The 16,872-nt window shown below is 38.0% G+C and overlaps 1 protein-coding gene across 3 annotated transcripts in view; it reads left to right on the top strand.

The window, feature by feature from the left end:
• LOC136848996 (uncharacterized) overlaps window positions 1-11,949 on the top strand; it is a 60,422-nt gene extending 48,473 nt beyond the window's left edge. The window contains exons 13-15 of one of the 3 annotated variants that reach the window (XM_067121818.1): window positions 3,828-4,027; window positions 8,796-8,852; window positions 9,516-11,949. In XM_067121818.1, the coding sequence (XP_066977919.1) occupies window positions 3,828-4,027; window positions 8,796-8,852; window positions 9,516-9,635 (377 nt within the window). In that variant the 3' untranslated portion in view covers window positions 9,636-11,949. The remainder of the gene's footprint in view (window positions 1-3,827; window positions 4,028-8,795; window positions 8,853-9,515) is intronic. The other 2 variants (XM_067121817.1, XM_067121819.1) reach the window with 2 other exon arrangements.
• Window positions 11,950-16,872: the final 4,923 nt, after the last annotated feature.

Raw genomic sequence — 16,872 nt, 5'->3', positions numbered from 1 at the left:
TGTCAGAACAGAGCCAACCAGCACGGCAGTGGCAAGTGCTTCTGGGTCCCTTGACCTCCCTAGAGAACCTCATGGCCATCTACAATTTTGATCCCTGCAATGGAGACTGAAAGAATTCTGGTCCCTGGCAAGCAATTTCCCTCTGTTTTGGGTCCCTCTGTTATCAAAGGTGAAGGAAGATCAGCTGTGGTGGTTGGACGACAAGAACTTGACAGTCGGAGTGCTTCTCTGTTCCCCCACCCCAGAGCTCCTCCTGTACTCGGATGCCTCGTTGGAAGGTTGGGGAGCACACCTAGAAGAACTCTTGGCTTCAGGGACATGGAGTATTCAAGACAAACAACTTCATATCGACGTTCTAGAGGTGAAAGCAGCCTTCCTAGCACTTCAGGAATTTCAGGAAAGGGTGGTAGGGCACTTTGTAGTCCTGATGTCAGACAACACTACAGTAGTGGCCTATGTGAACAAACAGGGGGCTAGTATCGCATCAACTTCACTCCCTGACAGTGCAGCTGCATCAGTGGGCAACAGACAACTCAGTAGTACAGTCATACACCGAACTTACGCGAGGTTAGGTTCCAGAACCCCTTGCACAAGGCAAATTTTCATGTAAGTTTGACATGGTCTCTAAAAAATGCTAATAAATGCTTATTTGTAAAGTTTAAACACTAAATATGAACCTAATCATGCTCCCAAATCATTAAAGTTACTGTAATTTCATTTAAAGGTTAGCTTAATACATTACCCTTAAAAAAGAAATAAATGGTTGACCGATCTATTTTTAGAAGTCTTCGCAACCTCTTTTTAATAACTTCTTTATTCTATGTCTCTTTCTCTTTGTTCTGAAATGTTTTTTCATGAACAAACTGTTTTTTATTTTGATTGATACAACTCTTAGTCATCATGTCTCTATGTTTTAGAATGTATCTGCCACACTAGCGCATTTACACGTCACAGACGGTACAGGTAAAATTAGATCAATTTAAACTATCTACTGTACAGCGCTAACTAAGAGAGAGAGAGAGAGAGAGAGAGAGAGAGAGAGAGAGAGAGAGAGAGAGAGAGAGAGAGAGAGAGAGAGAGAGAGATTGTCCTTACTTCAATTATCAAGTTAAATTATTTATGAATTATTATGGAGACAGAGAGAATAACCTGAGAAAGAGTGAAGTTATTCTTACGTTAGATATTAAAAGATGGAAATTCAGTATTAAACTAAATTAAATTAAATTAAAGTTACTGTAATTTCATTTAAAAGCTTAATACATTACCCTTAAAAAACAAAATAAATGGTTGATGTAAGAATATAGGAGAGTGTGAAGATTAGTATACTATTTCTCTCTCCCCCCATTCCACCGATCTATTTTTAGAAGTCTTCTCAACCTCATTTTTAAAAACTTCTTTATTCTGTCTCTTTCTCTTTGTTCTGAAATGCTCTGTGAATTACATAAAAATTTCCCCACGCTTGAACACGTCAGCTACTCTGGTTCTATGGGTGTGTTCAACTCCACCCTCCTTCAAAGTTACAAGAGCATTGATTTCCGTATTTCAAATACCATGCAAAGGTCACCAACAAAAGAGGGAGAAGGGAAGGGGAAAACTTACAAAAGAAGGGGTAAAAGAGTTACAGGTCCCAACGTTCGGTTGAATCCACAGCAGAGAGAGTAGGTGCAAAAGGGCATACACTCTCTCCAGTAAATCCCTAAGCCCCATACCTTGTCAAGGCATTGGGATCAGGGGCCCATATGTACTACAATTTTGACACAGCAGTAGCTTTGGGACATATAGTCTTAATTCTCAGTTTTAGCTTATAATCTTTATTTATTAAGGTAGCTCTTTACCTTCAAATTCTATTTTTGCAAGTTTTAGTATTTGTTTATTGCTCTGTTTACTCTGTAATATATATACCTCAGAATATCTACTTCTTTTGGGCTTGTTATACAGTATCAGGGTTTTAACACCTTGATTTTGATAAATTGAGTTCTCCTGTGAACAGTCCATTGCCATGCCAGAAGTCATACATTAGTCGTCATACAATGAATATTCTCAATTTTGTTAAGGATGAGGTCCCTCTCACCAGGGAGGCTCAACAGGGGGAGAAGCAGTACTCTTACCCACAGTGGTGACTGCTCTGGGATCCTCACTTGGATGTACACCATACCCTCAGTGTCTTATGGGTTGTCATTGCGACAAGATTGGACCCAGCACTGAGGGCATGGTTTAACATAAAAATTTCCCCTCACTTGAACACGTCAGCTACTCTGGTTCTATGGGTGCTTTCAGCTCCATCCACCTTCAAAGTTACAAGAGCATTGATTTCTGTATTTCAATACCATGCAAAGGTCATCAACAAAAGAGGGAGAAGGGAATGGGAAAACTTATAGAGGAAGGGGTAAAAGAGTTACAGGTCCCAATGTTCGGTTGAATCCACAGCAGAGAGAGTAGGTGCAAAAGGGCATACACTCTCTCCAGTAAATCCCTAATCCCCATACCTTGTCAAGGCATTGGGATCAGAGGGCTTTGTTACACAAACTGTTATGATAATTCTAAGTGTCATCCAGTTTGTCCAACATATTTCTATTGCAGTGCCAAAAAATAATCATAAAATCCCATATATTTTATGTCCCTACTTGTAAAATACATGGGATTAATAATATGATTAACCATTGCTTTATTTTATGCAACAACAACCAGAACAGGCTGTTAATGTCTTATGTAAAATAATGCTTTGTAAATTTAAAGACTGTCTGCTATGGTAAACACACTGGACATATTATATGCCATTACACATTATGTACCATTACACTTTTTATAAGGACTTTGTTCTCATATTCCCTTAACCCTTAAGGGACAGCATAATCTATCAATGTGCAGCACCCCAGACCAGGGAAACTTTGAGGTCGGCAAAATAAAAAAAAAAATCACATCAATGGAAAGAGAATGACATGTACATTTACACTATAAATAAAAAAATTCTAAAAAATTTTCCCTACCTTCCACGAGAAGTTGAAAATTACTATTTACAACCCCTTGTAGGGCCTCATTTACAAGACAATTGTAAATTTTACCAACTTATATATTTTTTTTCTAATAAATAAATTTATTGTATTTTGTAAAATTATTATTACTGCTCACACAATATCAAAACACAAGAAATAAAAGCAGTAACAAATTTTTTTCATATTTGTTGAAAAATATTCACGTAAATTTACGAGAAGGAAGATTCAGTAACTTTTTTTTTTACTTTTACATGCTTTTTCTAATATTTCTTTGCAATTTTCTTTGTAAAATTATTTACAACCAACATACTATTTTAAAAGACAAAAACAAAAAACAACAGCAACCCCTTCGTATATTTACAAGCAAATTTACAAAAAGACTCATGTGAGAGAGAGATGCAGTACTTTCCGCCTTCAAGCCAGAAGCATTACTGATGGCTGAAAAGACGGTCTGTGGCAACTGGCCCGACTCTCAGGTCTGTATAAAAGTTGCCATTAGTGAATTTATAGCATATAGAAGTATTGGCACCTCTCTCTCGCCTTATTCTTACCATATCAGTGGTGCTTAATATTGTTCACACTCAGGCTCAGTCCGTCCACCTCCCCAATCCTGTTTTACTTCACACTGAGGCTCAATCTGTCCCTTAAGGGTTAAAGGCAGATATTTAAATATATTACATTGCAACCAATTTTCTCTTTGTGTTGTGGGGTAGTTCATGTAATGTTATTACACAAGAGTTTCCACCCTTACAGTTGTAATAATAAATAAAGTGCTGGAGTTCCTCAGTACCACTTTAATTCTAAAGTAGTTTGTATTTTCAAAATGAATTACAGGAACAATACAGAGAGTAGATGAGGAAAGTGCTGCAACTTGGACAACTTGCAGCAAGTGCGGCAGTGCTGAAGTTGAGGAAACATCTGAGGGAAATAAATGTTCAACTTGTGGTCTTCATGCTGCTTTAAACAACCAGTATTATATGGAAATCTGGCTTAGTTGTGGCAGTGACCTGAAGCATGCTGAAATTAAAGTAAAGGTGAGGATTTTTAGATAAAAAATTAAATTGGAAATAATTTACCTTTATTCTAATTAAACTTAAAGAAATAATGCCCTCTGAGAACACAAGGTGACTGATTCATGTATTAAGGTTTTATGGAGGCATGTTTTCTTTGAATACTTTTAAGGTTTTAAGGGGAGCGTTTGACGAAAAAATCAAAAAATCAAAATTTTCTGAGATATTTTATATATGGCATCATACATATCCTGACTATCTTCTCAGAAAGTTTTATTAAAAAATTCGCCATAGTTTAGGAGTTATAAACAAAAACAGTAACCCTATCATAGAAAAAATTACATTTTTCGTATAATGTAATGATAATGTCAGTATATCGGTAGTAATTTCCTTTTAGCTATGAAATAATAATATCTAAATGCGTTATATGGCAACTCTGTGGACCTAGTACGCATCAGCGAAAGCCAGGAATCTGCAGGGCAGGCAGTGACGTCAGACAGTCAGTCAGTAGCAGCTCAGAGCTTGACTAAGTAAAACGTGGCGCTGCCCAACCTGAGAGCGTGTTTTGACACTCGCTTCATCTAGCTTCATTTAGCGAAGTTATATTACTTTGCAAGTCTATTGTTATATTTTTTGGCTTTTCAAACATGTCGTAAAACATCAAACTGTGTAACAGCAAGCAAATAAATACACAGAGAAGCAAAAAATATCGTATATCTCAAAACTAAAGTTATCGACATTCAAACTGCATCTCCTCCATAACGAATGCACCGATCTCAATGAAACAAAAAGCAAACGAAAGCTAAATAAATTGTCTACAAACAAATAGAGAGTTTTTTTTCATTTTGTTCCTCAAAAATTTTTGGGAAATTTTTTTCCAAAAAATCAATCGAAGTTTTTTCAAAAACGAAAAATATTCATAAAAAAAAAGAAAAAATTGAAAAAAATGCTCCCTTACTTTGTTCTAATATATAATATCTGTCTACCACGTAAATTTGAGCTCTTAGTTTGCAAAAGTTATGGAGGAGATGCATTTTGAAAAATTTTTGGGGTGGGGTTACCAGCTAATGGGGGCGGAAGACGAAAATTATGGTTACAGTCCTTTGCCCTATACAAAAATAAACCCAGGCACAAAATTTGAAACTGATTCATTAAAAACACGGAGTTATTAGCGAAAAACGATTTCATCAAACGCTCCTCATATCGTTATAAAACTTTGAAGGCCGATATCTCAAAACTAAAGTTATCGACATTCAAACTGCATCTCCTTCATAACGAATGCACCGATCTCAATGAAACAAAAGCAAATGAAAGCTAAATAAATTGTCTACAAACAAAGAGAGAGTTTTTTTCATTTTGTCCTCGAAAATTTTTGGGAATTTTTTCCAAAAATCAATCAAGTTTTTTCAAAAAACGAAAATATTCATTAAAAAAAAAGAAAAAAATTGAAAAAAAAAAAACGGTCTCTTACTTTGTTCTAATATATAATATCTGTCTACCATGTAAATTTGAGCTCTTAGTTTGCAGAAGTTATGGAGGAGATGCATTTTGAAAAATTTTTGGGGGTGGGGTTACCAGCTAATGGGGGCGGAAGACGAAAATTATGGTTACAGTCCTTTTCCCTATACAAAAATAAACCCAGGCACAAAATTTGAAACTGATTCATTAAAAAACACGGGAGTTATTAGCGAAAAACGATTTTATCAAACGCTCCCCTTAATGAGGCATCTTTTCTTTGAATACTTTTAAGTTACTGTCCATACAGAGTGAAGTAAAACAGTAAAGTTTGACATATAGTATCTGAACATTAAATGACTGCTGATAAAGCCAAAAGTTTGTGGTTTTTACTTTGTAGAATGGAGCATGTTTTTCTGTATACTGCAGACAAATGCTTACACAGAAGATGGAGATTCTAAACAGATGTGACAGCAAAGTGCTGCATTCTTTGAAAAATCTGTATCACAAATGAGGAAGTAGCTGGGAGCTGTAGTGTTGGAGAATGAAAAGAGTAATCTTTTTATTTGATTAAAGCTTTTGGTAATTTTATAATTGGGTTAAAGGTTGGAGATTCTAACAGAATTTCCTTAGTTGATGTGTGTAAAAAACTTGACATCATTGTCAATTATATTTTGGACATTCACTCAAAATGTTTATATTGTTAGTGCTACACTCTGTACATATAGGAATTGAGTCATGTTCATCAGGTATCCTTGGGTCAGACGAACGTGGCCAGTTCTAAGAAGTGTCAAAACTTTTTGTGTATTGTTCCTTTTGATATGATGAATTCCATATTCCAACAATGGGTTTGATCTGTTCTATATTTTGTTAATACCATGTTCATCATTCCATATATTCTGCCACTTATTGATTATAATGGGTTTTAGCGATGTTATATAATCACTAAATAGGAATATGTATGTGTGATCTGGTCATAGCAGTTGCAGTATTGGTTGCTTTATCAGCTCCTTCATTTCCTTTAATGCCTATATGGGCAGGAAACACTTATACTATATGTCTACATTTTTACCATTTTCTTATCAGTTGAGAATATAATGTGATTTGATTAAGGTTACTAAAACTGGCATCACAACACCTAGGTATTTACCTGATTTTACAGCTCCAAAGGTGGTTTTATGGCACCATCACACACATGTATATATATATATATATATATATATATATATATATATATATATATATATATACATACAGTAAACCCCTCGTATTTGCAGTCTCGCGATTCGTGGACTCACCTATTCGCGGATTTCTCTATGAAACATATATACACATTCACTGAAAATCCACCCATTCACGGTATTTTTCATTGAGAAATATTACTTAATTACTGTATTTTCATGACTAAATGCACTTTTTATGATAAAACTATAAAATACTCAGGTGGTGCTCGAGTTATGATAGTTCACCTTACGATAATTCGATTTTGCAATGGGTTAAGCAGTTAATACCGATACGAGAGAGACCAAATTGAATTACAATAGGCCAGCTTCTTTTCCTCCAACTCTTTATCCCATCTTCTAGTTAAAAAAGTAACAGAGAATGATAAAAGTATCTTAGTGATGTTATACTCTTGCATAAATGTGTACAACCATAAACAACCGACCAAGAACCTGTTGTTTTGTTTATCACCAAATTGGATAACAACAGCCCTTATGCTTGTATTTCAACCATCGTATGGTAATACACAATTACCGTAGGTTATAGTACAAATGACGTTAAGTAGAATAGGACTGATATATTTTTACATTATACCCTTATTCGGTATAGATGAAAGATTGGCAAGAAAATGTACTGCAAAATTTATGCTGCAAGTTGTAGGTGAAGCTGAGAAAACAATGTTCAAGCTGCTAATGACTATAAATTATCGTGTATTGGCAACGTGGATGAAACTCGACTGTAATTAAAATTGGAAAGAAAGTATTTTAATCAAAACTACAGGGCACGAAATAACACATTACTGCTATTTTTACGCCGATAAATGATAAATACGTAAAGCTCGTACTATGATGAATTCAAGTGAAAATAGCAAATGGAATCTTGATTGTTTTTACACAAAACAAACACCCCATCTATTAATGAAGAAAATAAATTAATTTCACAACAAGATGTATTTTAGTTATATTTCGACTTAAAAACAATACAGCACAATGTCTCTGTACACACTGAAAATATCACAACTAGAATCTTCCAGATTGAAAATCAGATCTTTGTCATAAGAGGTTTCAAATATTCCTGGTCCTATTTCACGTACATTTCTCATCAGTTTCCCTTTGCTCTGTGCTGGAGCATACTGTTCCAGTGTAATTACACTAGAAGGTTTCCTAGCCTTTTCTAAGCAATGGTTGTAATAGAAGGTTGCAGCAGTCTTCATCTGTGCTGAAATGGTATCATGAGATCGCCAGGGGTACTCAAATCCTTATTTTTACTAGCCATAAAGATCAAATAAAAGGAAAAATGAAACCTGAAAACCTTAAAAAGATATCATCAGCCCTTCATGGAGTTCATTCTTCCAACAATGGCACAAGTGAGAGCTGACTCTAAAATATCTGCCCCCTACCCTACCCCACAGGGGATGGCACAATACAATTATGGTGACCCAGGTGTAAGCCAAACTTGCTTATTGAGACTGCGAGTATTACGAGAATACAATCATCCCCACCCTAATCGTATTATGGGCAAACCAGATAGAATGTTGAGAGTCCTATCCCCAGACCCCCTGGAATCCATGGCCCAGCACTGCAGAATAGTTCCGCCTGCACCAGTTGGTAATTTTGACTTAAGGAACTCACCATCATCCTCTTAACTATCTAATCCTGGCATCCTGCTAGGCATAGCTTATCTGGGATCACTAGCCTACATGCCTTACAGTTTGGGTATGTAACCTTCTTGGATGTACATATAGCCATGAAACTACGTATGTCCACTTCTACAGATAAGTTATACAGTCCAACACATGACCTATTTTGTTTCAAAGCTTTGTATTCTTCATATTCCTTGTCCCAGGAGCTCTTATCGGTCTCCACATGTCCCTTCATGTATACAATGTACCAGTTATTTTTAAGAATTAAGTACTGTACAGTGAACCCCGAAGTTTTTGTCTCCTTGCCTCACTGATGGATCCATGCAATGCTTGCCAGCTGGCGCCAATCTTTTTATTTCTACTAAGGAAGGACGTGTTTGGGATTTAGAGCAACTCACAAAATGTGCATGAAAATTGTTTTAGAATATATTTTATGTATGTCAGTATTTTCTTACATCTTATCTTATTTTACAGCTGTATCAAACAACAATTCAGAAACTTTTGAAGTCTTGTCAAGAAAGAGAGTCAGAGGTAAGTAATTTGAACCAGTGTCATGAGGCAATTTTTAACATTGGAGAATTATAACAAGTACTATAGTTTTGTTTATAGTACTGTATAAATTATAAGTACAGACCTTTCTGATAAAGTATAAGTAAAATATGAGTCATTTATGTAATACAGGAAAGCAAAGCAAAATTCTAAAACAATTAAAAGTACAAATAATAATGGTAAGCAGGGGAAAAAAAGTAACAATATGGAAATATAAGCAGTTTATTAAACACTTATCCCTGAAAATCTCTTTGCCTTTATGTAATACTGTCTGAACCAAAGTTGGGTTAAACTATATTTTACAGTCTTTGATGTCTGTGAAGTTACTCTTCATGCTGTGATAATCATTCTGATCTCATTTTATGGCAGAATACTTGTAGTACTGTACTTAATATAAAATTGCCACTTCACTATTTTTAAAAAAGTAATTGGTACTATTATTCATAAGGGTGTAAATGTAAGAGGTTTTAGATTAGAATTTTTTATGCAACATATTTTTTGTTATTTTACTGAAGCTTGACCTTTGTCAGCACACAATTTTATCAGTTTATGTTTAGCTATATTGTTTATTGCAAGAAAATTTGAAATAAAAAAAATGTTAAAAATATCTCTTGGTTTGTTATAACTATCAATATTTCTTTCTAGGGATATAATCCAGAGTCACTCATTGGAAGACACATAGGACCAATGGTGTGCATTGTTGAAAAAGCAAGTTGTGGCCTAGCGGAGAAGCAATTTTATTTTTTGCTCCAGTTACCCTATTGAATAATTTTTATGTATTCTTTACTGTTTAATAACCAATAACCATATTGTAAACAGATATTTTCATTGTTTATATGCTGCATACAATTCTGATGTTACTTTGGATTTGTGAATTGTTGGTTAAAAGAACATAGTAGGAAAACAAAATTAAAATTTATATTTACTGATGAGGTATCTTACAGGTACTAATCTTTCTTTTGTTTGAAAAATGTTCCTTTAAGAGATCATTTCATATTTAATAGAGCTTGTCAGTAACAACTTTTGTGATCTGAAGAGTTGCAGTAGTCCCAAGGTATAGCATTTATTTTGCTTATATCAAGACAACATTTGTGTTCAAGTAATTTATCATACTAGATCAGTATTTCAGTTTTTCACAGCAATTCTACTTGACCAGTACAAATTATGAGTTTTGTGTTACATCATTGCTCTGTTAAATTTAGCATTGTAATGAAAGAAAAAGCAGATAAATGCATATTCTTTTTCAAGTGTTTACCATTACTTTTCTTGTGAAATAATCATTATGTTCTTTCACTCACTATGTATAGTTTTCGCTATTTTTATTATTTCTTTATTTGCTCTCGTATTCAGTCTATTGATGATACCATAAACACATTAATCTCATCTGGGTCAGGTTTGGCTTGGATTGACAATATCATTTAAACTCTTGTCTGTATATGAAATAAAGAGGTGCAATATTTTATTTCAGTATTGTGAATTCTCTCTCTCTTCTCAGATATTTACCATTGTTGTGTCCCATCCGTAAGTTCTGTGTACTGCAATCATATTTTAATGACTTATTTCTTTTGGTAAGACTAGACCAAATTGCACAATCAGTAACACAACCCACATATTCCATTTTAAAACCTTTTCTATTACACTTAAGATGGCCTCCTTTTGCTCTGCAAGAAAGATCATTCTTCTGTGGTCAGAAATCACATTCCTCCTCTGAAGAGAAAAAGCCAAATAATTTGCAAGGTTAAACAGTTCCTTAATTAGTGAGTTGAGTTATTTCTCTTTTTTTTAACTTCTTGGTGTACTAGTACCGGCCCTGGGAGTCCACCTACCCAGGCTATTGGTACCATCTGTGGTCTATCACTAGTGGTACCTTGGTACTGCTGCTCCCATTTTTGACTGCATGGATATAACCACTACACAGGGTTCTTTGAACCTCCAGTGTACTGGTACCAGTCCCAGTGGCCTGCCTACCAGGCCACTGGTACTGGCCCCATGGCAGTTCTGGCCCCACACTGGTGGCAGCCCCATGCCAATACCAGCCCCAGCCCCAGACCGGTGTTGGCCATCACCGGTGCCAGCCCCAGCAACCCTTCTACCAGGGTCGGTGAGGGTTCCAGGTCTACGGACCTGGTCCCAGCTGCCAGTGCAAGCCAGTGAGGAAAGGTGAGCAGGAGCATGCACATGCTCCCTCACCCCCCCTCACTCTTAAAGAGAATGTACCAAGGGTCCTGTGATGGTGGCTCGGTGACCGGCTTGATCACCTGGGCAAGGCAAGAGTGGGCTCCCTGCTCAGTATTCTTCCCTTGTAGAACCCTTGGCTTCTAAGCAGAGTGAAGCACATCCACAGGACAGACCCTGTTCATGTTCGTGTGAGCAGGACTACTCTCCCCAACCTGAGCAGACATCGTCATCGCGGGTTGAACCACCCACAGCCCCGCTTACCTGCCAGGACTTCGGTCTTTGGCAGATGGGGCGAGGGTGTTCACGATCTCTTGCTTGTTCCCTCCTCCTTAGAGTTTTTCTGGGAGATGGGAGCCTGAAGGGTTCGGGACTTAGGACCGGGAATGTTCTTGTTCACATTCTAGCCCGTGACACAGAGGCCTATGTTCCTGGTCCAGTCCGTAGACTGGACAGGACGTACGTCGAATAACTAAAAGATTGCCAGGGGTTCTGGTGAGTGTTTCTCTTCTATGGAGTTACAGAGCCCTATTGTGATCATTACAATGATATGTCTTTTTAATGATCCTGAGAAAGAGACATTTTCATGCTCAGTGCTTCCCTGGGCAAGGGAATGCTCCCTGGTCCAACTGTTCATGTAAGGCACTTCTGCCTCTAGCCCACTAGAGCAAATATGTTCTCTCACAGAGATCACTGCAGTCTTTTAGGTTGACCCAGACCTGCCTCTTCTGTGTCCTGATCTGTCTCTAGAACGTCTCTGTGCAGAGGGAATCTCCATATCACAAACGGAGGCAACTGCACTGGAGCTGACTGCCAGAGCAGCATTCCAGTTAGTCTTGTAGACTGATCTTTGGGTCTATCATTGGTCAAGATAATTTTTCCTGGGCCTCTGGACACCTGAGAAGAATGTAGCCCTCAAGAGACTGTTACTCTGGGAGGTAGTGATATTATCCACCTCCTCCACTAGATGGCAACCTGTGTGGGGTGAGACACTGTGCTTCTAGGTCTGTTAGTCTAGAGTCAGGTGCCATAGGGCACTTCTCCTCCTGAGGTGCTCTTGTTTTTCAGATGCATCTGCTAGGGATAGAGCACACACCTGGAAGAATGTTTGTTACAGGTTACAGGTGTGTGGGACCAGAACAACAGATACCCCCACATCAGTGTCCTAAAACTCAAGGTGGCTTTTTTTGCCCAGCAAGAGTTTTGGACCCTTGTAGTTGGGCACTCCATGGTGTTAATGAGCAATAACACTATGGTAGTAGCATACATCAACAAGCCAGGGGAACTGGTGTCCTTCCAGCTGCACAGGTTGATGGTGCAGGTACACAAGTGGGCAGTAACACACTTGGTTTTAATGTCAGCCAGGTACATTCCGGGTTCTCAGAATGGGGTGGCAGACATGTTCAGTCGCCAGAGCTTGGTGATAGGGATGAAGTCCCTACACCAAGACATTGAGGAAAGTCTTGCCAAGTTATGGGGCTTACGAGCCATGATCTCTCCATAAATGGTACGACAGAAGTTACCGGAGTATGGCTCATTTGTGCTGGACTGTGGGTTGTGATGGAGGATGTCTTTCCAGCACCTAGGGGACATTTTAGAGGTTTGTGCCTTCCCCTCCATTTTTGTTTGATTCGTTAGGTGATCAACAGCTCTGATCACCCTGAATTTTGGTTTGACTCTGGTGGTGCCCAGTGGCTATACACTGAGTAGTTCCCAGACCTGCTGTCTTTGTTTTACAAGAGAAATTCTCCCATGGCACAGCCTTCTGTACCAGCTGCATACGAGAGGTATTTACTAAGCAGTGGAGCTGATGGCACTTCACGTTTGGAGACTATCCAGCATCTCCTGCGAGCAAGAGGATTGTTTCTTGGCGCATAACAAGATGTCTTGTTACTTGTGGAATATTCAGCTGCTGTGTACCAGGGGAAATGACTTGTCTTCTGCAGTTGGTGTAGTCAACAGGGTCTCTCTCCAATCAGAGCCTTTATTCAGCAGGTAGCGGACTTTATCCCCCTTCTTCACTGTGAGAAGCTTCTCTCAGTCTTGGCTGTTAAGGACTATAGAGCTGCCCTTGGCCAAGTCCTTTGGTGGAAGGAACAGTCTTGCCAACCCAGGGAACTCAAGCCCCTGTGTGGGTTGCGATTCTCATTGTAAGGAGCTGTATGAGCTGTTGACAGGGTCGTCTGGAAAGAGATTAGGCAAACATCATGGCCTTCGATGCTAAACACTCGATGGGAAGGGGATCTGTTATGCTCGAGGTTCCTGACCCCAGATTCAAGTCTATTTCAATCCCCTCTGGAAGAGCTTTATAGGTATGATTGGAAAGACGCTACTTTGTCTGGTCAGAGTGCTGCGGTACTACCTAAAGAGAACTCGGCATCTCAGGCCTGAGTGTCGAAGCCTCTTTGTTAGCACTGGCTTAGCCACAGAAGAGGTGCCCAAGAGCACATCCTCTTTCAAGCTTTGTGAGACAGCAACGGGCTTGCTCTTCATCTGATGAGTTAAATGGGAGTTTGATCAGGGCAAGAGACCACAAAGTTAGGGGCACCGTCCCGTCCCTTGCATTACGGAAGAACCTGTTGGTTCAGCAGGTAATACAGTCAGGTATGTGGTCTCACCAGACCACATTTACCTCATATTATCTCCAGAACTTGCCCATAAGTCTTTGGATATGCTTTTCCTTGGATCTTGTGGCTACCCAACAAGTTGTGTGGTTCATCCGACTCTTTTAGGGGACACATGCATTTTGTCTAAGGTGTTCGGTAAGCAGGTGTGAGTGACTGGTCTCCTCCCTTCTCTCTTTTACCTGTTTCTCTCTTTAGACAGAGACAGAACGGATGGTTTGGATGCGTGTCCCCCCACCCCTCTCTCTCTAGACAAGGGGAGAGAGAGGGATAGATAATAAAACAACCTGTTGATCTTACTAGCAAGTTTTATTGTCTCCTGACACTCTTGGGCCCTTCAAGCCTTTTTCAAAGTAATGATGCAACTTATTACTTTAAGCCCAGAAGTCTAGCAGTTGCAACATTCCATATGTCCAACAATCTAGAAGTGCAGGATTCCTTCCCCAGCTCTTCCAGATCAGGAAGGTATTCCCGGGTAGGTAGAACCAAACCAGTCAGTTTAGGGGACACATGCATCTTGTCTAAGGTGTTCGGTAAGCAGGTGTGAGTGACTGGTCTCCTCCCTTCTCTCTTTTACCTGTTTCTTTCTTTAGACAGAGACATAACGGATGGTTTGGATGCGTGTCCCCCCGCCTCTCTAGACAAGGGGAGAGAGGGCTAGATAATAAAACAACCTGTTGATATTACTAGCAAGTTTTATTGTCTCCTGACACTCTTGGGCCCTTCCAAGCCTTTTTTCAAAGTAATGATGCAACTCGTTACTTTAAGCCCAGAAAACTAGCAGTTGCAACATTCCATATGTCCAACAAGCTAGAAGTGCAGGATTCCTTCCCCAGCTCTTCCAGACCAGGAAGGTATTCCCGGGTAGGTAGAACCAAACCAGTCAGTTCAAAGATTTGCTCGGACTCCACCCTCCAATGGGTAAGTCTCTTATGTATAGACTGGACACTTGTATTTGTGAAGGAACAAATAGATTTTTAAAGTAATTTTCCTAACATACAAAACTTAAGGTCTTTGCATGTGGCCCACCTCAGCCACCCCTCATTGTGATACCTGGGCCAAAAGGCAAAGTGGAGTGTAAACTGAAGAGTGGACAGGGTTTCCTCCACACTGTCGGTAATTAATGACCCTGTCTGAAAGTTCAACAGCTGTTACAGCTCGTGTCCGCAAGCTAAATCCTATGTAAAGAACTTCAGGTTTGTATGTTAGGAAAAATACAAATTAGTACTTAAAAAATTTGCTGTTTTTCTGAACTAGGTGATATGTTGATAAAAGGGTAATCCTTACTGCTCGTGCAAGGACAAAAATAGAGGGCTACTGGATGCTTTTCTCTCTAACCAGTACCATCTGTACCCTTAACACACTGCTAACTTTTTCTGTTTTTGAATCTTGGAAGGCACAGGTTGCTGAATGCTGGGTGGCATTTAAACAAAGTTTTCAAGCCTTTCTCCCATCTCTGCCTGTAATCTAGTATTGTCTTTTGGTAAACATCACATGTACAGTACTTGGTTACTTTATGCAAGTTCGCCCATTTTCACCATTAGTTAGTCATTATTGTGAATCTCTGTAAATGCCCGAGCTGGAAATGCATATTGAAATTTGGCAGTATTCTTGCCATGGGCACCCTTTCCCAGGAAAATTCTCTAGCTTGTTACAGTACACCTTCAGGGAACAGAAATAACAATGTTGTTTGCTTAAACTGTAAAAAACTTGAGATTTTTTGTCTTTTTTATTTACTGTAGGAGCTTTGCTGTCAGGAATATACTTAGTTTATATGCCTATATGTAATTGCATGTAGAGTAAAGAGTGATCTATACCAACAGAAATAGGAGTAAGACCAAGTCTAAGGATCATTAAGCCTTGTATGGTAGGGAGGCACAGAGATTTGAGTATAATTCATATAATTCATGAGTATAATTCATATCATAACTTCCCCTTCCAGACAAGGAAATCTGTTGACTGCACTTTCAGTTTACTGAGTGATTGACATATATTTGCCACACAACAGTGTATTTTATTTCCCAAAATATGCATTAGTATGGAGCATTAAACTTCACAAGTTTTAATAAATGAAATTAACATTAAACATACTCTTCATACTAATAGAAGAACCATATCCCAGATAAAGAAAATGCTTTAGTTTTCCAGTCTTAGACTCCACTGGAGGTGAGGACAACACCTTCCTATGTTTCATTAAACCTTTCAGAAACACCACAAAAAGGTGAAATTTTGTAGGCTTGGTTGCCTAGATCTCATTCCCTTTATGTGAATGCATCACAATTGTAAAAAGCTTTCTTATTGGTTCATGGATTTCTTGGAAGTTAAGTAACTTTCACCCGCCTTTCCCTTCCTTCTTATAATAACAGTAGAATAATTATGTTAGGGAACTATTTCACATAAATATACTGTGCTATAATTTCATTGCCAAGTACTGAATGTGTGAGAGTTTACAGGTACTTATTGCTGGCTTCATCAGTCTCTAGTTTGGGCAGAGAAGGCTGAAAAGCTGCTGATTTGCCTACTGCCTAAGTAGTGATTCAGCATAATTAGAAGCTGCATGGGCATAAAAAATTTACAGTAACTTCCATTCACAAATGAGAACTTGATTTTCTGACAGATCATTCCTCCCAGCCCCTCCAAACAATACAGTACTTTCAGTGATCACTTCAGCTCATTTAAGCATCAAATACCTATAGACACTGAAATAAATTTGGAAAACTTAACTTTAAGAGCAATTCATTCAAGATTTCTTTAATCTGTTGCAGTAGGTCAACACTTGGCTTGAATGCCCATTAAGCATAAGTAAAATAATTGGTTTGCATTTAGGACTATAAAACTGATCTCCAATGTTGTGTATTTAAATTAAGTAAACCATTTTTGTTCTTTGGGTTATCTGCATACTTTTGGTTTTGATCATAGATTTATAAGAATGCTATAGGAAATAGTAGAGAACTGTATTACTGTAAAGTTTTGCTATTATACCATAGTGAACATAATAATTTACATGCATAATGTTTTTATACAATATGAAATTTTTGTTTGTAAAACATTTTAATATTTATTTTTCATAATAAAAGTACATCAACTGGAAATGGTGTTTGTTTCAATCCATCACGTTATGAATCACACTGTATTTTAACTGATTCAATATAAAAAAAGGCAACAACAGATCTTATTTTAACTGATTTTTTATATTTTTGTAC

This window comes from Macrobrachium rosenbergii, chromosome 20 (genome assembly GCF_040412425.1).
Source record: "Macrobrachium rosenbergii isolate ZJJX-2024 chromosome 20, ASM4041242v1, whole genome shotgun sequence".
Taxonomy (NCBI): Eukaryota; Metazoa; Arthropoda; class Malacostraca; order Decapoda; family Palaemonidae; genus Macrobrachium; species Macrobrachium rosenbergii.
The sequence above is the reverse complement of the archived record's forward strand: the minus strand, read 5'-3'. Positions and strand labels throughout refer to the sequence as shown.